The sequence below is a fragment of the Notolepis coatsorum genome (genome assembly GCF_963971535.1).
Source record: "Notolepis coatsorum genome assembly, chromosome: 1".
NCBI classification, from domain to species: Eukaryota; Metazoa; Chordata; class Actinopteri; order Aulopiformes; family Paralepididae; genus Notolepis; species Notolepis coatsorum.
The window spans coordinates 11,566,498-11,591,897 of NC_140165.1; the positions used below are offsets into that span (position 1 = coordinate 11,566,498).

General features: G+C 46.9%; 1 protein-coding gene across 1 annotated transcript in view; it reads left to right on the forward strand.

Annotated features, from left to right (window-relative positions):
* Window positions 1-25,400, forward strand: part of LOC311241478 (radixin-like) — a 98,645-nt gene that overhangs the window by 45,083 nt on the left and 28,162 nt on the right. Inside the window, exons 4-8 of the mRNA XM_084330319.1 lie at window positions 7,289-7,384; window positions 11,331-11,453; window positions 12,135-12,286; window positions 17,959-18,042; window positions 21,847-21,993. Of these exons, the coding sequence (XP_084186445.1) occupies window positions 7,289-7,384; window positions 11,331-11,453; window positions 12,135-12,286; window positions 17,959-18,042; window positions 21,847-21,993 (602 nt within the window). The remainder of the gene's footprint in view (window positions 1-7,288; window positions 7,385-11,330; window positions 11,454-12,134; window positions 12,287-17,958; window positions 18,043-21,846; window positions 21,994-25,400) is intronic.

Below are 25,400 nucleotides of genomic sequence, written 5' to 3' on the forward strand. Positions count from 1 at the left end.
CACACACACACACACACACACACACACACACACACACACACACACACACACACACACACGACCCCCTACTAGTTGTTCAGTCATTTGCTGACTGATAACTGTCACAGTCCCCTACTTCTAGATGTTAAGGAAATGTAACAGAAACCATATTATTACAGTGTTTGTTGTTGGTATTTGAGTAGGGGTGGAACAAAAAATCGATAATGCAATATATCGTCGTACTTACTCTTGCTTTATCTAATAAGATAATGTTTTCAGTCTGTTCACCACCATTCTAATAATTTTTCTATTGCCGTAAAATGGGATTGTCAAGAAAAAGTATTTATTCCAAAAAGAAAATGTGATTGATTTTTTTAGTGATTGAAATTATTTATTTGTTTCCCCCACCCCTGATCGCATCAGCGAATCTTAGTTATAACGTTTAGATTGTGTAAGAGAAGTGTTTGGATGAAACATAATTTCGCCAAACCATTAAGGTGGAAAAAGATAAAGTTAACCGGCTTGGGGGAGGATGTGGGGGGAGGGGGGCGTGGCAACCACAGGACAACCACAGAACAACCACAGAACAACCACAGAACAACCACAGTACTCTTGACACTGGTGTTGACCACTGAGCAGTTTGGGTGTTGGGTGCCTTGCTCGAGGGCACTTCAGCGGTTGGTATTGAGGGGCGGGAGAGAGAGTTATTCATTCACTTCCTCGCCCAGATCTCTCCTGCCGGGAAGGAGGTTCATAGATCCTCACATCCTCAACGAGGGCAACGGTGTCGAGGTGCTGCCAAGACATGTCTTAGTAGCTTAAACCAAACCAAACAAAGTGTTCTTCAATATACAACATAATTAAAGTGTTAAAAACACACGTGTAGAGGGGATCTCTTTAAAGGTCCACTTGTATCTTATTATCTATTCAGTCGAGTGCAGCTGTGAGCATGACGGTCACAACCTCCCCCCCCCCCCCGCCTCACCATAGAGGGCTATACAGTATATATATATATACACACACGTACACATATATACACACACTGCAGTATTGATGTAGAGCCCAGTAGTTGAAATATTCATTGAGTAGGAGAAATGCGTTCGGGAGTCGGCGAGACTTCAACTAAGACGTTGGGGGGGGGGGGGGGGGGGGGGGGGGGGGCGGTCCGTTCATGAGCAGTTCGACACGTCCGATCCCCGTCGTCATTATTACCACACCGAGGCCTCGTGCCCCAACGCTGCCTCAAGTGGGTGTTTCTCTCTGCATTCTCGCCAGTCGTGCCCAGTCTCATGTAGCTTATCCTGCATCACACACATATATATATATATATATTACACACACACACACACACACACACAGAGCGCCTCTCAGATAAAGGGTCTGAGGAGCCCCCTGTGCTGCGCTCCACCAAATCATACTGCATTGCAGTGCTGAGAACCTGCATGTCGCAGGGCTGGAGACGTCTGGGGAACTGAGCCGACTCTTCAGGGCTGGAGACGTCTGGGGAACTGAGCTGGGGCTGGAGGAGACGTCTGGGGAACTGAGCTGGGGCTGGAGGAGACGTCTGGGGAACTGAGCCGACTCTTCAGGGCTGGAGACGTCTGGGGAACTGAGCCGACTCTTCAGGGCTGGAGACGTCTGGTGAACTGAGCTGGGGCTGGAGGAGACGTCTGGGGAACTGAGCCGACTCTTCAGGGCTGGAGACGTCTGGGGAACTGAGCCGACTCTTCAGGGCTGGAGACGTCTGGGGAACTGAGCTGACTCTTCAGGGCTGGAGAGACGTCTGGTGAACTGAGCTGACTCTTCAGGGCTGGAGGAGACGTCTGGTGAACTGAGCTGACTCTTCAGGGCTGGAGGAGACGTCTGGGGAACTGAGCTGACTCTTCAGGGCTGGAGACGTCTGGGGAACTGAGCTGACTCTTCAGGGCTGGAGGAGACGTCTGGTGAACTGAACTGACTCTTCAGGGCTGAAGGAGACGTCTGGTGAACTGAACTGACTCTTCAGGGCTGGAGAGACGTCTGGGGAACTGAACTGACTCTTCAGGGCTGGAGAGACGTCTGGGCAACTGAACTGACTCTTCAGGGCTGGAGAGATGTCTGGTGAACTGAGCTGACTCTTCAGGGCTGGAGAGATGTCTGGTGAACTGAACTGACTCTTCAGGGCTGGAGAGATGTCTGGTGAACTGAGCTGACTCTTCAGGGCTGGAGAGACTTCTGGGGAACTGAACTGACTCTTCAGGGCTGGAGAGACGTCTGGTGAACTGAACTGACTCTTCAGGGCTGGAGAGACGTCTGGGGAACTGAACTGACTCTTCAGGGCTGGAGTGACGTCTGGTGAACTGAGCTGACTCTTCAGGGCTGGAGGAGACGTCTGGGGAACTGAGCTGACTCTTCAGGGCTGGAGGAGACGTCTGGGGAACTGAGCTGACTCTTCAGGGCTGGAGGAGACGTCTGGTGAACTGAACAGGCTCTTCAGGGCTGGAGGAGACGTCTGGTGAACTGAACCGGTTCTTCAGGGCTGGAGGAGACGTCTGGTGAACTGAACCGGCTCTTCAGGGCTGGAGGAGACGTCTGGTGAACTGAACCGACTCTTCAGGGCTGGAGGAGACGTCTGGTGAACTGAACTGACTCTTCAGGGCTGGAGGAGACGTCTGGGGAACTGAACTAGGGCTGGAGGAGACGTCTGGTGAACTGAACCGGCTCTTCAGGGCTGGAGGAGACGTCTGGTGAACTGAACTGGGGCTGGAGGAGACGTCTGGGGAACTGAGCCGGCTCTTCGGGAACACAGCCCGTCGTCCCCAGTAGTGTTGCTTCTGATTTGGTTGTCGTCTGTAGCGCCGCTGCCTTTCATACAAGACGGGGGCGAGCGGAAGACCTGTGGTTTGAAACTGCTTCAAGGTGCAGGTTTAGCCACCATCTTACTATTATACAGTATATCTTTATTCACCAGGGTAGGTTCTCTGAGCACGAATGCCCTTTTTCACATCCACACAGTTCCATTCACACCCGAGAGCTGCCCAGTACAACCAGTCTGACACTGTTGACCACTAGGAGCTGCCCAGTACAACCAGTCTGACACTGTTGACCACTAGGAGCTGCCCAGTACAACCAGTCTGACACTGTTGACCACTAGGAGCTGCCCAGTACAACCACAGTCTGACACTGTTGACCACTAGGAGCTGCTCAGTACAACCACAGTCTGACACCGTTGACCACTAGGAGCTGCCCAGTACAACCACAGTCTGACACTGTTGACCACTAGGAGCTGCCCAGTACAACCACAGGCTGACACTGTTGACCACTAGGAGCTGCCCGGTACAACCACAGTCTGACACTGTTGACCACTAGGAGCTGCCCAGTACAACCACAGTCGTGACACTGATGACCACTAGGAGCTGCCCAGTACAACCACAGTCTGACACTGTTGACCACTAGGAGCTGCCCAGTACAACCACAGTCTGACACTGTTGACCACTAGGAGCTGCCCAGTACAACCACAGTCTGACACTGTTGACCACTAGGAGCTGCCCAGTACAACCACAGTCTGACACTGTTGACCACTAGGAGCTGCCCAGTACAACCACAGTCTGACACTGTTGACCACTAGGAGCTGCTCAGTACAACCACAGTCGTGACCCCGTTGACCACTAGGAGCTGCCCAGTACAACCACAGTTTGACACTGTTGACCACTAGGAGCTGCCCGGTACAACCACAGTCTGACACTGTTGACCACTAGGAGCTGCCCGGTACAACCACAGTCTGACACTGTTGACCACTAGGAGCTGCCCGGTACAACCACAGTCTGACACTGTTGACCACTAGGAGCTGTCCAGTACAACCAGTCTGACACTGTTGACCACTAGGAGCTGCCCGGTACAACCACAGTCTGACACTGTTGACCACTAGGAGCTGCCCAGTACAACCACAGTCTGACCCTGTTGACCACTAGGAGCTGCCCAGTACAACCACAGTCTGACACTGTTGACCACTAGGAGCTGCCCAGTACAACCACAGTCTGACACTGTTGACCACTAGGAGCTGCTCAGTACAACCACAGTCTGACACTGTTGACCACTAGGAGCTGCCCGGTACAACCACAGTCATGACACTGTTGACCACTAGGAGCTGCCCGGTACAACCACAGTCGTGACACTGTTGACCACTGGGAGCTGCCCAGTACAACCACAGTCTGACACCGTTGACCACTAGGAGCTGCCCAGTACAACCACAGTCTGACACCGTTGACCACTAGGAGCTGCCCGGTACAACCACAGTCTGACACTGTTGACCACTAGGAGCTGCCCAGTACAACCACAGTCTGACACTGTTGACCACTAGGAGCTGCCCAGTACAACCACAGTCTGACACTGTTGACCACTAGGAGCTACCCAGTACAACCACAGTCTGACACTGTTGACCACTAGGAGCTGCCCAGGACAACCACAGTCTGACACTGTTGACCACTAGGAGCTGCCCAGTACAACCACAGTCTGACACTGTTGACCACTAGGAGCTGCCCAGTACAACCACAGTCTGACACTGTTGACCACTAGGAGCTGCCCAGTACAACCACAGTTTGACACTGTTGACCACTAGGAGCTGCCCAGTACAACCACAGTCTGACACTGTTGACCACTAGGAGCTGCCCGGTACAACCACAGTCTGACACTGTTGACCACTAGGAGCTACCCAGTACAACCAGTCTGACACTGTTGACCACTAGGAGCTGCCCAGTACAACCACAGTCTGACACTGTTGACCACTATGAGCTGCCCAGTACAACCACAGTCGTGACACTGTTGACCACTAGGAGCTGCCCGGTACAACCACAGTCTGACACTGTTGACCACTAGGAGCTGCCCAGTACAACCACAGTCTGACACTGTTGACCACTAGGAGCTGCCCAGTACAACCACAGTCTGACACTGTTGACCACTAGGAGCTGCCCAGTACAACCACAGTCTGACACTGTTGACCACTAGGAGCTGCCCAGTACAACCACAGTCGTGACACTGTTGACCACTAGGAGCTGCCCAGTACAACCACAGTCTGACACTGTTGACCACTAGGAGCTGCCCAGTACAACCACAGTCTGACACTGTTGACCACTAGGAGCTGCCCAGTACAACCACAGTCTGACACTGTTGACCACTAGGAGCTGCCCAGGACAACCACAGTCTGACACTGTTGACCACTAGGAGCTGCCCAGTACAACCACAGTCTGACACTGTTGACCACTAGGAGCTGCCCAGTACAACCACAGTCTGACACTGTTGACCACTAGGAGCTGCCCAGTACAACCAGTCTGACACGGTTGACCACTAGGAGCTGCCCAGTACAACCACAGTCTGACACTGTTGACCACTAGGAGCTGCCCAGTACAACCAGTCTGACACTGTTGACCACTAGGAGCTGCCCAGTACAACCAGTCTGACACTGTTGACCACTAGGAGCTGCCCGGTACGCCTATTGCTTATTAACAGCGGAGCAGTGCTGCCGTTGCTTCCGCATTTTCCGCGATTGGCTGCGACACGCCCCGCGGCAGGCGCGGCAACCGCAGAGCGGAGCTCTGCCACGGAGCGGCAGAGCTTGCGGCATTATGTAACCGCCCTAATCCGCCATGATTTTCATTCGAAGCTCAGCTCACCTGGCAGCGCAGCGGTCCTGCGGTCCGTTGTTGACAAGTTCGAATCCCATAAAAAAAAAATTTTAACGTGTATTCTTTCGCCGGTTAAGGTTAGGCATGGTTATGGTTAAGGTTAAGGTTAGGCATTGTTTCGGAGTTGGTTAAGGTTAGAACTGTTAAGTTTAGGCGCTGTTAAGGAGCTGGTTAAGGTTAGAGTTTGTCTTAGAGAATGGCAATATTCTTTCTATGGTTATGGTTAAGGTTAGGCAAGGTTAAGGTTAAGGTTAGGCATTGTTTCGGAGTTGGTTAAGGTTAGAACGGTTAAGTTTAGGCGCTGTTAAGGAGCTGGTTAAGGTTAGGGTTTGTCTTAGAGAATGGCAATAGACAGCCTATTTCCGCATTGCCGCTCTCTCGCGCTGCCGCGGTCACATGGTCAAATTGTCACATTCTTGCACTCCTCCGCTGTTAAAAAGCAACACGCGCCCAGTACAACCACAGTCTGACACCATTGGCCACTGAGCAGCTCCACTGCATCAGTTTGGGGGTTAAGTGCCTTGCTCGAGGGCTCTTCAGTGGTTGGATTATCTAACCTTTAAGCCACCGCTATATAACAACAACCTGTTGTCTCACGGACTGATGCAAGTCGATGGTGAAACGGCAGGTCCTTCAGAAGAGGTTTAGAGGAAGGAAGTACGGTTTATACCAAAGGTCACGCGTACACCCAAAAGGTCAAATCAAGTTCAACGGTGTGACGAAACTGTTCCACTTCTTGGCTAGTTTCACATGTCGGTTCTCATGTGAAGTTCTGGCCGTGACCTAAGGTACTACTGTTGTCCTGCTCTCTCTCCACCACAGGACTGGCGCGGCGGGTTAGCCGCCAGGGCCTACTCGTTGTTGGAACCCAGGAAAACTAAATGTACATTTTTTTCTTTTTTTTTGCATGTTGCTGCCAACAAAGGTGGATGTTTTACCAGCTGGGCTGTTGAGTGCCTTGGGTTCAGAAATCATTTAGTAATAAATCTGACGGGTCGCTTGTCATCAGCGATAATAGAAAAAAACACAGAATATAAACATGTGTTTGTATGTATGTATGTATGTGTGTATATATATATATATGTATATATACAGTATATTAGGGATGTTCGATATTGGCTTTTTTACCGATATCCGATATACCAATATTGTCCAACTCTTAATTTCCGATACCGATATCATATATGCAGGGATCCCCCCCCCCCCCCAAAACTGAATAATTTCAGGTAATTAACATTACATATCTCTTGTCGTGGAATTAACACAACATTATGCATACTTTTGACAATAAATAAAATAAGAATTTGTTCTTACTCTCTTGCCTGGGTAAATAAAGGTTAAATAAATGTAAAAAAAAAATAAAGATTTTTTTAAAACGGATACAGACAATGTCCGATATTACATTTGAATGCCAATATCGGTAGGCCGATAATATCGGACATATATATAAATAAAACCCAGCCCCAGTGCCCTGTGTGTGTATATAAATAATCATATTCCTATACCATCATAGTGTAGGTGGTGAAAACGGTGTCCTGTGTGTAATGTGTGTATATATATAATATATTAATTTCCTAGTATATGAACTGTCATGGCTGACCACTGTGTATATATTCTATATACTGTCTGAACACTGTGTGGTTGTGCAGGTGGTGAAGACGGTGGGCCTGAGGGAGGTGTGGTTCTTCGGCCTGCAGTATGTGGACAGTAAGGGCTACAGCACGTGGCTCAAACTCAACAAGAAAGTACGTATCTTCTCCTCCTTTTTCTTTTAGTCATTCATTTGATTTTAAAATACTTTTTCTCCATTCCTTTCTCTCATTCTCACCAGGGGTTGGTCTTTCTCTTCTCATTCTCACCAGGGGTTGGTCTTTCTCTTCTCATTCTCACCAGGGGTTGGTCTTTCTCTTCTCATTCTCACCAGGGGTTGGTCTTTCTCTTCTCATTCTCTTCTCATTCTCACCAGGGGTTGGTCTTTCTCTTCTCATTCTCACCAGGGGTTGGTCTTTCTCTTCTCATTCTCACCAGGGGTTGGTCTTTCTCTTCTCATTCTCACCAGGGGTTGGTCTTTCTCTTCTCATTCTCACCAGGGGTTGGTCTTTCTCTTCTCATTCTCACCAGGGGTTGGTCTTTCTCTTCTCATTCTCACCAGGGTTTGGTCTTTCTCTCATTCTCACCAGGGTTTCTCTCGTTCTTCTATTATCGTTCTGACTCTTAAATGTCTCAAGCACTCTTGTGCTCAGTCTCTCTTCTCTCGTGTCTCTCATTACTGCGGTCTCTCATTCCGTCTCTCTCTCTTGTGCTCTGTCTGCCCTTTTACATTCACCCCATCTTTCCCTCTTCTACCCCCCCCCCCCAACACACACACACACACACACACACACACTGTCTCTCCCTCCTGTGTGAGTGTGTGTGTATCAGAGCCACTAGTGTGTAGTGTGGGTTGTGTTACAGTACTGTGTGTGTGTGTTAGTGCCACTAGTGTGGTGTGTAGTCGGGGTTGTGTTACAGTACTGTGTGTGTAGTCTGAGTGTCTGTTCTGTGGTCTGAGCGTCAGATGTGCACTTTCCCAGGCTTCCTGTCACGCTCCAGCCAGCACTCCCTCCAGCCTGGTCCTCCACTGGAGCACCGTTAAAGAAAGAGAGAGAGAGAGAGAGAGAGAGAGTGAGAGAGAGTGTGTGTGTGCGTGCATCATGTCTGTGTGTGCGTTCCCTTGAAGCCGAGTGTTATTGTGCTCCAGTATCTGCTAAGTGATGTTCTGTATGTTCTGCTCCAACCTGTCGGCTGAGCTCATACTGAATGTATCAACGTATTGATAATATTTATGCCCCTTGTCTATTTGTAATGTATGAATGCATTATTCATTCATTTCCCCCCCCCCCCCCTCCTTGAAGCACTGTTAAAAGTGTGTGTGTGTGCGCGTGTAAGCAAAAATGCGTGACGGAGAATCCCCCTTACACATAAGTACTGCAAGTGTGTGTTTGAGAATGATTCCCTGTTCGCATGGAAGTGCTGCGCGTGTCTCGAGTGTCTGTGAAAATATGCAAGAGAACATCCCTGTGCACTGGAGTACTGCAAGTGTGTGTGTGTGTGTGTGCACACGCACATGTTAGCAGGAAATTCCCCTTTTACTCTAAAGTATTGTAAAAGTGGTGTGTGAATGTGCATACATACTTGCATAATGCTGTGTGTGTGTGACCAGTCTAGTATGGCACTGTCATTGTGATCTATGACTGGGATTTCATTTAACAAGGCAGTGGAAACTATTCTGTGTGTGTGTGTGTGTGTGTGTGTGTGTGTGTGTGTGTGTGTGTGTGTGTGTGTGTGTGTGTGTGTGTGTGTGTGTGTGTGTGTGTGTGTGTGTGTGTGTGTGTGTGTGTGTGTGTGTGTGTGTGTGTGTGTGTGTGTGTGTGTGTGTGTGTGTGTGTGTGTGTGTGTGTGTGTGTGTGTGTGTGTGTGTGTGTGTGTGTGTGTGTGTGTGTGTGTGTGTGTGTGTGTGTGTGCCAACACACAGTGATCCGGGGCTCATAGGATCCACGCACATCAAAGGGGTTCCGTGATGATGGATAATGGAGGGATTAGCTCTAGTCCGTGGCTGATGTTCCTTCGTTAGCGTACGCTCTCATCTCCCCGCACAACACCGTTATTGGTTAAGACTGTTTAGTTTGAGTGAGACTCTTTAATGCCGCGAGAGCTTCTGGATCTTTTCTGCGGATGAACTATAATAATACTGTATAAGTCTTGTTTAAATAAAGAAAATGTATTTACCTTTGTGAAGCCGATACTAATTATTTTGACGTGTGATAATAAATCACCCCCTGAAAAATAAATATTCAACCTGTACTTGTTATGAATGAACACATGGTCCAACTTTTACCATCTGTAGATAATTGGGTTTTAAAAAGGTTGTTCATCTGGAAACTTGAGATAAACGGTTCAAATGTTATATATGGTTCTTCATCTGAAGTATTGTATCGACCTGAAGATGAACGGGATGCAACGTGGAGCCATTTAATGGACTTGTGAGATGCAGTAAAGCACATGAGGACACGTTCAGAATTTAAAACAAAATTTTGAGCCAGTGTACAAAATGTAGTGCAGTGTAGACGGGTTCAATAACAATAACGAGAATTCGCGTTTCTGTGGCCCAGCGGTTGAGTGCCGGAAACAAAGATTCTCGTTTCTTGGTCGTTTTTCCTTTTTTTTTTTTTTTATATCCTATTCAATGTCACAGAGATGTATTTTGCCTGGAAAAGGCATATTAGGACTCCGAAGGTGCAGTACCGGCCTGATTCTGGTAGTGGCGCTGTCTCGAGAATGCATTAACCCCTGTTGCAGACCTGGTGTCGCACTGGAAAATGCTCCGGGCGGACTTTTCTGTTAGCCTGAAGCGAGGGCTTCACCCGATCGCATGGAATACTTTTTGGGACGCCGGATTCATTATGCTGTATAGGGTTATGGCGTGTGCCAAATGGACATATGATCTACCAGATGGCGATCAAATAATTGGAAAATTATTTTTGGAATCCAACCGGCCAAAGCTAAGAGCAATTTGACGTCAATTTCAGCTTGATCGATGATCGTGCAAGGATTTCATAGCCATCCCCCAGATCAGTGTATGTTGTGGTAATAACGAATGCCTTTTATTGGCAATCAATTAATCACAAACGCCCGCCCCCCCCCCCCTTTCACGCATTCATGATGGCAATGGATTTAACGTTATTAGCGTCGCACCTTATAAATAGCCTCACAGGAATGATCCCAGATCATTCCGATATAACACTCATATTCACCACGGTATAAAACGGAACGTATCGATGGAAATTCTTTTTCTTTTTTGCATATTGAACGGAAGGTTCTTACTGTTAATTGACAATGATATTGGGTCCATAGCTATAATATAAAATGGTTTAGCTCTACAAACAACGTGACGCACAGTGAACGTTTGTAATGGAAAGCTGGCCTGACAACAGCGGGCCCCGTCTAATGGCTGGCACTGGATGTGTTTATTTCCTGTCTCAATGTTTACTAATGCAATAACTGACAGGAAATACCTTTTGGGTCCAGACTGTTCCCTAGCAACGTAATCCCAGTGAAACAGTCGGCACACATAGGGTAATAATAACTTTATTTGCATAGCACCTTTCATACAGGGCATTGCAGTTCAAAGTGCTTTACATCAGTAAGAAATGAGACATAAAGTCTGTGTAAAACAAGCAGCAAAGCATAAAGTGGGATCAAATAATGCAGATATATTAATCAAATCATATCAGAACCTCACGTTCCAATAGGCTTCTTGAATTTCTGTAATCTATAAAATCTGTTTTTTTACAGTGCAATAAAATAGTTCTGGATTACTGTGTTAACAGTTCAAAGTCGTCTTCACCTTCTGCTTGGTATCGCATGAATAAAATGAACCGAAGCATAAAATGCAGACTAATCAACTAAACATAACGACCTTTTTTTTTTAGTTGACTAATGAACAAAGAGGGTGCGGCTCGACCACATTCAAAATAAAGACGCCTCCCGTGACGAAGACGGCGCGCTGAAAAGACGCCACCAGCCCGTTGCTATTTCAGCACCGAGTGTGAACGGCCGAGAGGACATTAGTGTTCTCCCTCCGACCGGGTCTTAATCGGGCGCAGGCCTGTTCTAACTGGTTCTTCTAACTGGTTCTCCCCCGTCTTCCAGGTCACTCAGCAGGACGTGAAGAAGGAGAACCCCCTGCAGTTTAAGTTCCGTGCCAAGTTCTTCCCCGAGGACGTCTCAGAGGAGCTCATCCAGGAGATCACACAGAGGCTCTTCTTCCTGCAGGTGACCACTTCCTGTTTCCTGGCACGCCGCGCTCGATGATGTCACTGACTCGGTGGGGGTGGGGGGGGGGGGGGTCGATGCAGCATAGTGTCACAATATTTCGGCGGCAATATATCGTATCGTGGACGCCAAGTATCGATTGATAATCTTTGCAATAAAAAGTATTGATGTGAGATGGGCAGACTGAAAACGTCATCTTATTAGATACAACATGCCGTATATCATTTTAATGCAGGTGTTGGGTTAGGCTTGGGGCGATAGGACGATATTATCATTAATTCATTTATTTATTTTATATAGCGCTTTTCAATGACCCAAAGTCGCTGACGATAGGCAATAAAAAGAAAAGAAACAAAGAAACATAGAACCACAGGGAAACGGGGAACAATATGAATACACAAGAACATAGAACCGTGAGTAACAAATACAGGAGCCAGTAGGGGAGACAGTCGGGAGGTAAGGGAAACCGAGGGGGGGAGGAGCAGGAGAAGAGAGAGGGTAGGGTAGGGGGGAAAGGGGTGGTAGGTTGGAGGAGGGTGGTTATGGGCAGGGAAGGTTAAATGCTAGGGAGAACAGGTAGGTTTTGAGACGGGATTTGAAGGTGGAGAGAGTGTTATTGCATATTCCCTTTCTCAACCTCCCTCCCACTCTTTTTCTCGTGCCCCCCCCCCCCCCCCCCAGGTGAAGGAGGCTATCCTGAACGATGAGAACTACTGTCCTCCAGAGACGGCTGTCCTCCTGGCCTCCTACTCTGTTCAGGCCAAGTACGCAGACTACAGCAAAGACGTCCACAAGGCAGGATACCTCACCCACGACAGACTGCTGCCACAGAGGTACACACACACACACACACACACATACACACATACACACACACATACACACACACACACACACACACACACACATACACACACACACACACACACACACACACACACACACATACACACATACACACACACATACATACACACACACACATACACACATATACACACAAGCGACAATTTGCACGTAGGGTTGGGACGATCAGTTCACCTTCAGTTAAATGGATTTTCCTTCCAAATGTTTAAATGCTGAAAAACCTTTGACATGAACGGGTTGTATTATCCAATTCATTGTCAAGTAAATGAGAACAAATGTTCATCCACGTCGAGTCAACTTTAGTTGTGCACAATATGACAATATTATGTCTCGACGGGCTTCCAAGAGCCCACTGTGGAACAACACCGTCTGAACTGTTAGTCCTCTGTGAAGATGGGGCAAGAACTCCCACAAAACATTTACAGGAAAAAATGGAAGAAATAATACAAGGAGAATTGTTAAGACGGGTGTAGCAGGTTAGCGGGGGCCTCGCCAACGTCCATAGTGATGGCGTCGGCAACGTCCATCGTGATCCCCTGGATGATCATAAGGCACACGTGACGAACGCATGCTTACGTGAGACGGCGGTGAGGCGGAGAGCAGGCCGGTTGCACCCATCGGCCAGGGCGGGAGGCGGGGGGAGAGCGCCACTTCCACCTTCAGGAGGAGACCTGGCACCCATACATCCAGACAGACAGACAGACGGGCAGACAGACTCCACGACCAGACGCATACCAGACGGGCACGCCCGCTAGTCGTAGGACAATAAGAGCACAGTTAATCTGATCTTAAGCTGACCTATGAAGTCACTAGGCTATGTTTCTAAGTTCCTTTTGTAAAGGAGCGCAACGTACAACATGATCTGTAAACGTCAAATTCTGTTTAAAATTGAATTGAAATGGAATTGATCCCAACCATCATCCTTGGCGGTGTTCCTCATAAACACACGTACATAGAATAATGTCTGCCTTTTTTGTTATTCCCCGGGTAGTAGGTAGGTGTTCAGTGTCTTGCTCAAGGACACATTGACAGGGATGGGCTCACTAGCCTTTTGCAGGGGATTGAACCCGTGACCTTCCTGTTATAGGATGGTCCCTTCCCTGCCGCCTCTCTAGGGAAGTGTACGACTAGGGAAGTTGATTATTCTGTAGTCACTGCAACCGGATAATGGATTCTTCTGTCTCTGTCCACTTTCAGCAGTTTGCTTTGCGTTGGAGGTATTATTGAGAATGAGCGCGCTGTTCTTTGTTATCCAGTCACTTAGCACTTAATCTCCTTCGGACGTGAGTGTTAAAACATGCCAAAAGCGTTTCACTTATTTAAGTAATTCTTTAAGTATTGTGAAAATGATAAATTAACATCAACATTTTTTTGTTTTTATTATGAAGATGTTGATTGAATGCTAGATTAATCGGACCCGTCCAAGACACTCATTTGAATGATTTTATTCATGCTGCCCACACATCAAACAGATGACACACATGCATTCTGAGAGACTCGAACAACACACATGCATTCTGAGAGACTCGAACAACACACGTGCATTCTGAGAGACTCGAACAACACACGTGCATTCTGAGAGACTCGAACAACACACGTGCATTCTGAGAGACTCGAACAACACGCATGCATTCTGAGAGACTCGAACAACACACATGCATTCTGAGAGACTCGAACAACACACGTGCATTCTGAGAGACTCGAACAACACGCATGCATTCTGAGAGACTCGAACAACACACATGCATTCTGAGAGACGCTTGCATGTGTTGGACTGAGAATGCAGTGTCTCCACCACACTGAGACAGAAAGACATACAGAAGGACTGAGAACGACAGCAGATACGGAACACTCCCTGCTCACTGCTCATCTCTCCTCCTCCTAGTGAGAGCAGATACTGAACACTCTCCTGCTAACTGCTTGTCTATCCTCCTCCTGCTAGTGCCTGCCCTAACCTGTACCTCCCCTTCCCCCGTCTCCTCTCCTGCCATGGCGGCCGAATTTCCCCAAGGGGATAGTAAAGGAATACCGTATCTTATGTTGAAGTCGTTGGGGTTTCACGCGACACGACTGATCAGCGACGGGGGTTTACACGTTACGAGATCTTTCACTGGGAGGAATCACTGACGAGTCCGTCTGGGCTCCAAACTACGTTTTGTCATGAAAACGCATGCGAGAAGTGACTTGGATTGTGGTATTTGTTTTGGTCCGAGGAAGACATTGGAGAAAGCACAAGGCAGGGTTTTAGCAGTTTCTCATTTTCTCTGAGAGAAAAAGCGAGCGGAGAACAAGGCCAACTTGTCAACTACACTGGTAATGTGCTGGTTATTTCCCAGATCTCCACCCATCCCCTTTTTAAATCTGTCCCTAAAATCATGAATGAATGACAATGGAGACACACTAATAACATGGCAGGGTCATCGAACATCGCAATAGGCGGAACAGTTTGATAATTTTCTTGTTCCGATTCAGACAAGACTACTGCAATGCACTCCTTGCTGGCCTCCCGGCCACTGCCACCAAGCCTCTTCAACTCATTCAGAACGCAGCGGCCCGCCTGATCTCAAACCTACCGAAGTCGGCCCATGTCACCCCACTTCTTAGGGACCTGCACTGGCTCCCATTGCTGCTCGAATCCGCTTCAAGGCCCTCGACCTAGCATACCGTGTGGCAAAGGGAACCGCTCCCGCCTACCTCCGGTCAATGGTCTCGAACTACACACCCTCAAGACTACGCTCTGAATCTTCTGGCCGTCTCAGACCCACTCTTATCCGAGCTCCGGGAGGGTCATCAAGGAGAACCTGCCTTTTCTCAGTCCTTGCCCCACAATGGTGGAATGAACTTCCCACCCCAGTTAGGACAGCCGAAACCTGTGCAATCTTTCGCCGTCGACTAAAGACGCACTTCTTCAACCATTATCTGAACTAAAAAAAATATAAATAAAATGTCTAACCCTAACTAACCTTACTGTCATGCACTTGTCCTAATAAACTAACCTACACTGTAGCACTCAACACTTTGATGAACATTGTTACTCAGCTGATAGAGTTGTGCCCTTCCTGATGACTTGTCGTACAGAACTTGTAAGTCGCTTTGGATAAAAGCATCAGCTAAATGACTAAATGTAAATGGACAGCTTTTATTTATTTATTTATCCACTTTTTGTCCTTATTTTTTTCTATTTTTCTCCCATCCCAATTTCGTATTGCCAATTCTTCCCTCCCCTATCTTGAACGTTGCTAGACTAAGCCTCCCACAGGTCGGTTGTAGTGAGGATAGAAGCCTTGCATCACGTGTCCCCTCCGGTACACGAGGAGGCAGCCTGTCGCATCTTTTCACCAGACAGCGCAGACTCTCAGTGGCGAGGATTAACGTGTGGGAGGCTCACGCTGCCCCCGATACTTCCTGTCTCTGCTGTGCAGGCGTCACCCAACCGACCTGTAGGAGTCGCTGTCCACAACGTCCAATCCCCACCCACCGACTTTTCCACCCGCTACCTCTGCCAATTGAGCCAGTATGACGACTGGTCCAAGCCGCAGGCAATGCTGACACCGGGATTCGAGACCGGAGTCTCTTGCATTGGTGACGAGCGCAATCTCCGCTACGCCACCCAGCCGCGTAATGGACAGCTTTTCAAGACTGAATTGAATGCTCGCTTTCTTTCTCTTTCTTTTTCTTTCTCTCTCTCTTTCTCTCTTTTTCTCGTTCTTTCTCTCTCTCTCTCTTATTGGCTGTAACTCACTGTTAGTCTCCGACAGGGTTCAGCGTCACGGTGACCAATTGCAGCCACTCTTATTGTCTGGGACCAAATACGGCCACGCCCCACTCCCAGCAAAAAGTGGGAATCTCTAGAATGGGTTTGGGGCGGCGCTGTATACGGAAGTAGCTCTCAAGGTGACGATTAGACAACACTTTTTTGTTGTCAGTAGATGGCAGCATTGGTTTAAAATTAAAGGCTGAAAATGTTGAGAACTACAACACTGCATTTCCCAAGAGCGTTAGCACAGGTCGCAGGTCACTGGGATGTGTCTATTATTCTCCGACGTGATCTGAACAGCGTTAAACGATACTGCGACCTCGGTATAACGACCGAGAATGGCCAACTAATTATCTTAACAGAAGTGCGCTGGTAGCGTTACATATGTTGTCTAAAGGGGGACATATGGTACAATTTAAGATTCTAATGATAATCGGCATATAAAGGACAACATAGAGCATCGTTAATTTGTAAGAAACCTCAATGAAAACGGCGCAGGGTGCTATTGTTATGAAAATGTGATAGAATCCTATAAAAATGTGGACGCATTTGGCCTACGTTCCGTTAACTGTTTGGCGTCTGCGACACATTGTCGAGTCGCGTCTTGGAACATTTCACACATCTGAGCTGAGCCGCCTCTCATCTGCCTCTGAGCTGAGCCTCTCATCTGCCTCTGAGCTGAGCCTCTCATCTGCCTCTGAGCTGAGCCGCCTCATCTGCCTCTGAGCCGTCTCTTTCTGTTGGCGATCGCAAATCAGGGCTATAATTGTGTAGTCTGTTAGTGACACCAGATACTGAACCCTGCTAACTGCTAGTCTCTCCTCCTAGTGACACCAGATACTGATCAATACCCTGCTAACAGCTAGTCTCTCCTCCTAGTGAGACCAGATACTGATCAATACCCTGCTAACAGCTAGTCTCTCCTGCTAGTGAGACCAGATACTGATCAATACCCTGCTAACTGCTTGTCTCTCCTGCTAGTGAGAGCAGATACTGATCAATACCATGCTAACTGCTTGTCTCTCCTCCTAGTGAGACCAGATACTGATCAATACCCTGCTAACTGCTTGTCTCTCCTCCTAGTGAGACCAGATACTGATCAATACCCTGCTAACTGCTTGTCTCTCCTCCTAGTGAGACCAGATACTGATCAATACCCTGCTAACTGCTAGTCTCTCCTACTAGTGACACCAGATACTGATCAATACCCTGCTAACTGCTTGTCTCTCCTCCTAGTGAGACCAGATACTGATCAATACCCTGCTAACTGCTAGTCTCTCCTGCTAGTGAGACCTGATACTGATCAATACCCTGTTAACTGCTTGTCTCTCCTGCTAGTGAGACCTGATACTGATCAATACCCTGTTAACTGCTTGTCTCTCCTGCTAGTGAGAGTAGATACTGATCAATACCCTGTTAACTGCTTGTCTCTCCTGCTAGTGAGAGTAGATACTGATCAATACCCTGCTAACTGCTTGTCTCTCCTGCTAGTGAGACTAGATACTGATCAATACCCTGTTAACCGCTTGTCTCTCCTGCTAGTGAGACCAGACACACACACACACACACACACATACACGCAAATATACAGTAATGACATGTTCAGAGGAATCTGGGTCCAAACAGCTTTTGATGGCCCCTGTGTTACATGCTGCAGCTAAACACAGAGCTCAAAGAGACACTTCCTGCTGTGGGACTAGTCCACCACACACACACACCCCCCCCCCCCCCCCAACGACAGTGTGTGTGTGTGTGTGGAATGTGCCGTGCTCTCTTGTGGAATGTTCTCTTGATTTCCTCTCTAGGAAACGTCTCAGTTGTTGTTCTGACATTCTCTTCAATTGAAGTCATCTCTAAGGTGTGTGTGTGTGTGTGTTGCAGAGTCCTGGAGCAACACAAGCTGACCAAGGAGCAGTGGGAGGACAGGATACAGACCTGGCATGAAGAGCACCGAGGAATGCTCAGGTGAGAGAGAGAGAGAGGGAGAGGGGGAGGGAGGGACTTAATTGCCCTTAATACCTTAATACATTTTCCAGTAAGGGTTAGAGGGCTCTCGCCGTTTGTGGGTCAGTGAGTCTAAAGGTCTTCTCGGACGGTAAGCGACACTCTGCCCGTCTGCCTCGCGACGCTCCCCGCGTGTAAACAGACATGCGACAGAGTTCGCACAAGGTCCTTGAAGTGCTTGAAGTGCTCGATTTTTTTTTAAATTTTTAAAAAATTTTAAATTAACAAGGTGCTTAAAAGAAATCCTTGAAATTCAAGTCAACCATTCGCATTGAAAGTTTTGTTCATCCATGATCAAATTATTCTAACTTAATTGTCGGAAATTGGTTTTAAGCCATACATATTGGATCAGATTAATTTTCTATACAAAAAAAAACTGCATTTAAAACTGAATTGTATCCTTTTAAAATGCCCTTTTACAATGAAAAATAGTGCTTAGAAAAGTACTTGAAAGTCCTTCAATTTCATTTTGCAATGTCTGCGGGGAAACCCTGATGCGAGTAAACTATACTGTTGTGGAGCCTGATGGCCGCTGGTATGAAGGCCTGTCCGAGGCGGTTAGTTGAGTGTCGGGGGGGAATGAGTCTGTGGTTGAACGTGCTTCTCATCTTGACTAGCTCGTCGTAGAGGGGGTGGGAGAGATTCTCCAGGATGGCAGCCAGCTTCCTTCTCATCCCCCCCTCTACCATCACCTCTAGTCTGACCAGCTCGACTCCCACCACGGAGCTAGCCTTCCTTACCAGCTTGTTCAGTTTGTTGGTGTCCCTCGAGTTGGTGTAGCCCCCCCAGCATAGAAGAGGACGCTGGCCACTACAGACTGGTAAAATGACTGCAGCAGTCTATTGCAAACATTGAAGGACCTGAGTAGGCCTGCCGCGATAAGCAATAAATCGATTAATTGCCGCGATAATTAAAATTAATGCAATGATTTTGACGGGCGCGATTAATTGCTATTTGCGCGTTTGTTTTAATGAGGCGGAACCAGTCCAGTACCCCTCGTCAGTCACTCTGTGTGGGGGGCCGCTGGCCTTACTACAGAGCACAGCACGGGAGCTCCGTGGGGCACTAGCAACGCCACATATAGCTTAACTACATTTCTCAATAGTGTTGCTCCTTTTAACCAAATAGCGTTCTTTGTAGTGTAACGTTAGCTATTTTTAGACCCAAGTAGTTACTCGCTACTGCCCGGAGAAACTGGACTGCTAAATAAAGATTAAAGATCTAGCGTTGATGCTCATTCAATGCCAACAACATTAGCTAAATAGCTAACAAACGAAATACAACGTATAGCATAGCTACAACACAGAATAACGTTAATACAATTACATGCATCATTGTTTACAATGAACGGGTGGGACTAGTCAAAGGACTGGACACGGGGACAAGTTAAACATGAATACATTTATTATAACAGGTAATCGAGTTGCGCTCCCGTGCCTACGCACCACAGGGCTATTCTATTCTATACGGCTTTGACGCTTCCTCCTCATCGTTGATTGCCTGTAGTAGCTGCATCTAACGTTAGTAGCTAACGTTAAAACTAACCTAAAGTTAGTTGCTCACCAACAATCTCAACATTTGTTTTATCATTAGCTCAAAAACACAGAATCGGACGAGATGCTGCTAGGATAATAACAACAATACTTCCGCTCCGGTCAGTGGGCTTCAAAATAAAAGTCTAAAACCGGAAAAGACGGAGCGGTGGGCTTCAAAATAAAAGTTTTGGGAAATAAATTTCTCAAAAAAAAATTCTCTAACCGGTCGCAATAATATCGCTTATCGCGATATTTTCGGGGGCAATTAATCGCCCAGCAAAATATGTTATCGTGGCAGGCCTAGACCTGAGTCTCCTCAGGAAGAACAGCCTGCTCTGTCCCTTCCTGTAGAGGGCCTCTGTGTTGTCCGACCAGTCCAGTTTATTGTTCAGGTGTACCCCAAGGTGTACCCCTAAGCTAGGCTAACGTGCAGCTAGATGGCTTTCTACTGAACACACGGAGAGGAAACTGGTATCTATCTTCTTGTCTCTCTCTGGAGAAGACGGTAAGCTAATTTACCAAAATGTTGGCATGTTCCTTTAAACAAGACCGGAGATGAACGGCCATAATTTGCCGTTCATATGCTATATTTATATCGGGGAGCTCATAGAATGTTTCTCCTCTGTATTGTTTGTGTGGCGAGTGGCTACACTGTGCGTTGCGTAGTAAAGATTCTAATTTAGTGTATATACTATACTACATCCTGCACAATTGTACATATCTGTCCTATATTATCTATTTTTATAAAAATGTTGTTGATATATTCCATTTTATTTTATTCTACCTTTAATTGTCTGTTAATGTCGCACCAAACGACAAACTAATTCCTGGTATGTGCAAACTTACTTGGCAATAAAGACCAGTGGTGGAAGAAGTACAGAGTTTCTTTACTTAAGTAAAAGTATAAATTCTCAGATAAATGAGTACTCTGGAAAAAGTCCTCCATTCAAATTCTACTTAAGTAAAAGTAGAGATTCTACTTAAGTAAAAGTAGAGAAGTATTTGCTATTGAATGTACTTATCTAAAGTTAAAGTGCACATTCTACACGACGTTTGTGTATCCATTGACCTCTATAGGTTGTGTAAAAGTGGTATGTGGGCCAGTTGTGCTGCTTTGATTACGTTTTCTTGAAGTTGACGGGCTTCAAATGTGAAAGTATATAATCTTCATAAATATTTTTCTATGCTAAATCCTTTTCTTCAAAGTAACGAATGGGCTCAGATAAATGTAGTGGAGTAAAAAGCACAATATTCCACTTGAAATGTAGTGGAGTGAAAGTATAAAGTTCCCTAAAATGAAAATACTCTCATAAAGTAGCAAGTAGCTCGAAATTGTACATGGAGTACTTGAGTACAAATACTTAGTTACTTTCCACCACTGATAAAGACCTTTCTGATTCTGAAAAGGTTCAAGATCATTCGACTCTGGCCGTGGCGGGCGAGTGGTGGGTGCGTGAGACGAGCATGAACGCGACAGTTTTGTGTGATTTTTGCGCCCGCTTCTCGCTCCGCCCGCCTCTCATTCGCACGCGCGCCTCTCATTGCAAATCAATCACTTAGGCAGTCAAGTCACTCCCCCATCTGAAAAGTCCTTAAGGGTGTGTGTGTGGGTGGGGGGGGGGGGGCGTACGTGTATGAGTGTGCTACTTTTAAAGGAACACTACAACATTGTGACGAGAAGATTTCCTCTCTACTGAACTGAGAGGAAATTGGTCTCTTATCTTCTTGTCTGACTCTGGAGAAGACCGTAAGCGCATTTCCCATAACGTTGGCGTGTTCCTTTTTTAAAGTAGGTCTCTGTGTGTCAGGTTGTTATGTGTGTGTGTTTATGAAACGCCCTGCCTAATGTCTGCCTGCGCCTGTGTTTTGATGTCATTCAGTCCTGCGTAGCCTCATAACTCTTTTGCTATTCGCTGGCGCTGAACGCTAACATAAACGTAGCTACAAAACATTACAGCTACAGTGTCGGTTGTTGTGTGAATGGTAACATTTCCAGGCGTCGGTCGGACCTAACGTTAGCCGTTAGCCAGTAGCTAATATTTTCGAGTCTTGACATTTTCTGGCCCTAGTACATTAGCTAGTTGTTAACTGAAGTGGAAACTGTGTCACATTGCACTGTGGGGGGGGGGGGGGCAGACCGGGAGGATGGAGTGGTGGTATCAAACACATCTCTTGATACAGTTGCCCACCGTGTTGATTGACACCTCTTTTGACTCCTCCTTCCCACCAGAGAGGACTCCATGATGGAGTACCTGAAGATCGCCCAGGACCTGGAGATGTATGGGGTCAACTACTTCCAGATCAAGAACAAGAAGGGCACGGAGCTGTGGCTGGGGGTCGACGCCCTGGGACTCAACATCTACGAGCACGAGGACAAGTGAGTCCCGTGATGAGACCCTATGTGTCTCTCTCTCTGTGTGTACTTGTGTGTCCCTGTGTGTGTGTGTTGCAACGCCTCTGCCTGAAATAAGGGAGGAGGGCGGTCCCCCCCCCCCCCCCCCCCCTGTCTCCTGCGGCATGGGAAAATATTAATTTAGCTTCGTCTGTGGTTTACACCCTCTCTCTCTCTCACACTTCTCCCTCTCTTTCTCTCTCTCGCTCTACTCACTCACTCATACGCTCTCTCTTCTCTCTCTCACGCATTCTCTCTCTCTCTCTCTCACTCATACTCTCGCTCCCTCTCTTTCTCTCGCTCTTCTCACTCCCTCTCTCACTCATACTCTTTCTCTCTCACTCTTCTCCCTCTCTTTCTATCTCTCCCTCTCGCACACTCACTCTCTCTCTCATACTCTCTCGCTCTCGCTCTTCTCACTCACTCACTCTCTCTCTCATACTCTCTCGCTCTTGCTCTTCTCACTCACTCACATTCTCTCACTCATTCTCTCTCTCGCTCTCTCTCTCGGGTCCCCCGGCGTCCTCGGGTACATAGGTACATCCCTGCAGCGCGGGGGGGGGGGGGCGTGACAGAATCGCAACATTCTCTTTTTTTAGTGTTGGCAATGTGGCTTTTAAAAATAGGCTCGTTAACAAAACATAATACTGTAATCTTCCTGCCAAACGTCACTTTACCTCTCGCCCCCGGACGCAGCACGAGGACAACACCGCTGGTAAACGTGAAGGGAGAACACAGTGTTCGTTCTCTCCATAGCGGCAAATAAAAGGAATCCGAGCTTTGCGCTTTTTTTTTTATTTGACACTTGGGGGATTTCAATAGAGCTTCTGTCACTTTCACAGCCTTGTGCACGACAAGGACACTCGACTGGTTGGTGGCCATGTTGGCGTCGAGAGTATTCTCTCAATGGGCGTTGATTAATAGCTTGTGGTACTTAATGCCAGCTGGCTTGTAAAGTGGTCCTGGATGGCTCACCAGACATTGTGAGATGCTTTCTTTTTGTAAACTAGCCACGCGTTGATCTGATTTGTAGATGGGAGGGTTTTGGAAGCCTAAATTCGACTAATTCAGTCGAGTCACATCTGGATCTCGACCAAACGGCCTCCTTTGCGAGATCGACCCGCTCTCAGCCTCACGGGCACAAAGTGGTCCTTTGTGTTTTCTCCCACCGCGCGGCTTCTGCCAGCGGATCATAGTTTCAACAGTATTATTCCACTTAAAGTGTTGTTGCACAAGCCACCGCAGTCTTGATTTGTTCGGTCTTGTGTGTCGAGAGGGTTAGACAAACACACGGCTCTAGAGGAGACACGGCAACATGGCCGCCATATTGCAGCATAACCTCTCTCGATTGATAAACGTGGTTACGTGGTTAATAAAAAGTTAAAAAAATCTAACCCTGACTAACCTTACTGTCATGCACTTGTCCTAATAAACTAACCTACACTGTAACACGCAACACTTTGATGAACATTGTTACTCAGCTGATAGAGTTGTACCCTTCTTGCTGTCTTGTCGTACAGAACTTGTAAGTCGCTTTGGATAAAAGCGTCAGCTAAATGACTAAATGTAAATGTAAATGTACTTACAAGCAGAGGCGATGATATAATTTCTGTACACGATTCAGTATGAGTGCGTCTGGTCATCACTAACTACCGTATGTATCATAACCATAGCGCTCTGGTTTTACGACCATGGGATATCACAACCGTGTAACAAACATCACAACTCTTGTGTCGTCGTGCTCGTGGCACAACTACAGTCAATTAGACCTAAAACGCCGGCTATAATAATGCATTATATAGCCTGCATTATACACACAAATGTGTTTCCCGGTTTCAACGGGTTAAGCTACATATAAAAATGCTAGAAGTGCTTTGTCAGACCTTTTCTGTAGTTGTAGAAGCTGGAAGTCCCTGCTGGGTCCTGTGCCTGCATGAATAGAGCTTCGAGAGAATCGGGTTATTGATTTTAGGATGAGTGGGCGAGCTTGAGGGCCGCGTAGAGCAAGGCTGTAGGCCTGTAACTGTATCAGAATAATTTCATCTGGGTTAGCCTCTAAGGTAATCCACAAAACAAACAAACACAAAACCAATAAAAGTAACAATATTCCACTTGTGTTCCACATATCTCACACCCAGGCTCTTGGTTTTTTTTTTTTTTATATATATATAAATGATGGCTGTCGAGTTAATGACCTGCTTTGTGATCAATTAATCTAAATGAATCAGACATAGATAACCACTGTCATCTATGTAATAGTGACAGATCAGACCCATGATGGAACGCATGCAAGCTAGCTCTCCATTGGGAGAACATTGAGAAATAAACGAATAACTCGCTGGCGAAAATCAATGAAGTGAATTTGACTCACCGACCGTGGTGATGTGATGGTGTCTCGTCTCTCATGCCACAATCGATCCCTGGCGCTGTGATTACATTAAAGTACAGGAAAAAAGCGGATTTATCCCATTTTCTTTTAATCTGTGTTACCAAGGCAACGGGCTGTCTTGTGTGCCATCAGTGTGCAGTTCGGTTCCTTGCTGCGTTTCCTTGCTGCTGTTAGTACAGAGAGGGGCACAAAATGCAAATGTTCCTGTCCTTTAACTCATTGACTGCCACGCTGTTACTCCCTGGCGCCAGCGTTATTGACCATTTTCACGATGTTTGCGCACCCATCGTATATTCTATATTATAGCTATGGAGACAATAGTATGGCTCATTTGACAGGCACTATTTATACTCCAACAACAGGGACACGTTTATTTCTACATATCTTCGTTCGTGCGCTATCCCACGCTAAAAATCGCCCCCGTTTCACAATAATCCAGGCTGGTTTTCTGGATCGTGAGATATAAATTAATAATAATATCTCATCCGACAGCTTTCGATATTTTCATTCCAGGTTCTTTCTCTCTTCTGAGGGAAAAGAAAACCCTCTGAAGGGGAATGAATTAAAAGCTCTTAAAGTGACTTCCTACATGAACACCGTGTACAGTCTCTCTCTCTGAAAACCACGACAACATTTAGAACGCACTAAAATCCACCTCATTGCACCTGAGCCCCATAAACAACTCGTCGCTTTATCTTTACAATGTTCATTTGAATGATGATGGGTCGTATATCACTGTCCATAAAACACAGGCAGCGATGAAGATCAATCTGCCACAGGTTTTCACTCGAGTGCGTCGGCTAATTACCTCTAATGAAAAGGGAACGATTGTAATGAATGGATATGTCAACTGAAATATGTTAAAACCATTAATTATTTAGTTAAAAGGGCGGCTGAGTGGCGCAGTGGGCAAGGCGCTCGCCACTAACGCAGGAGATGCTGGGTTCGAGCCCAGCTCTTGGCGTTGCTACCGGCTTGGCCGGTCATCATACTAACACAATTG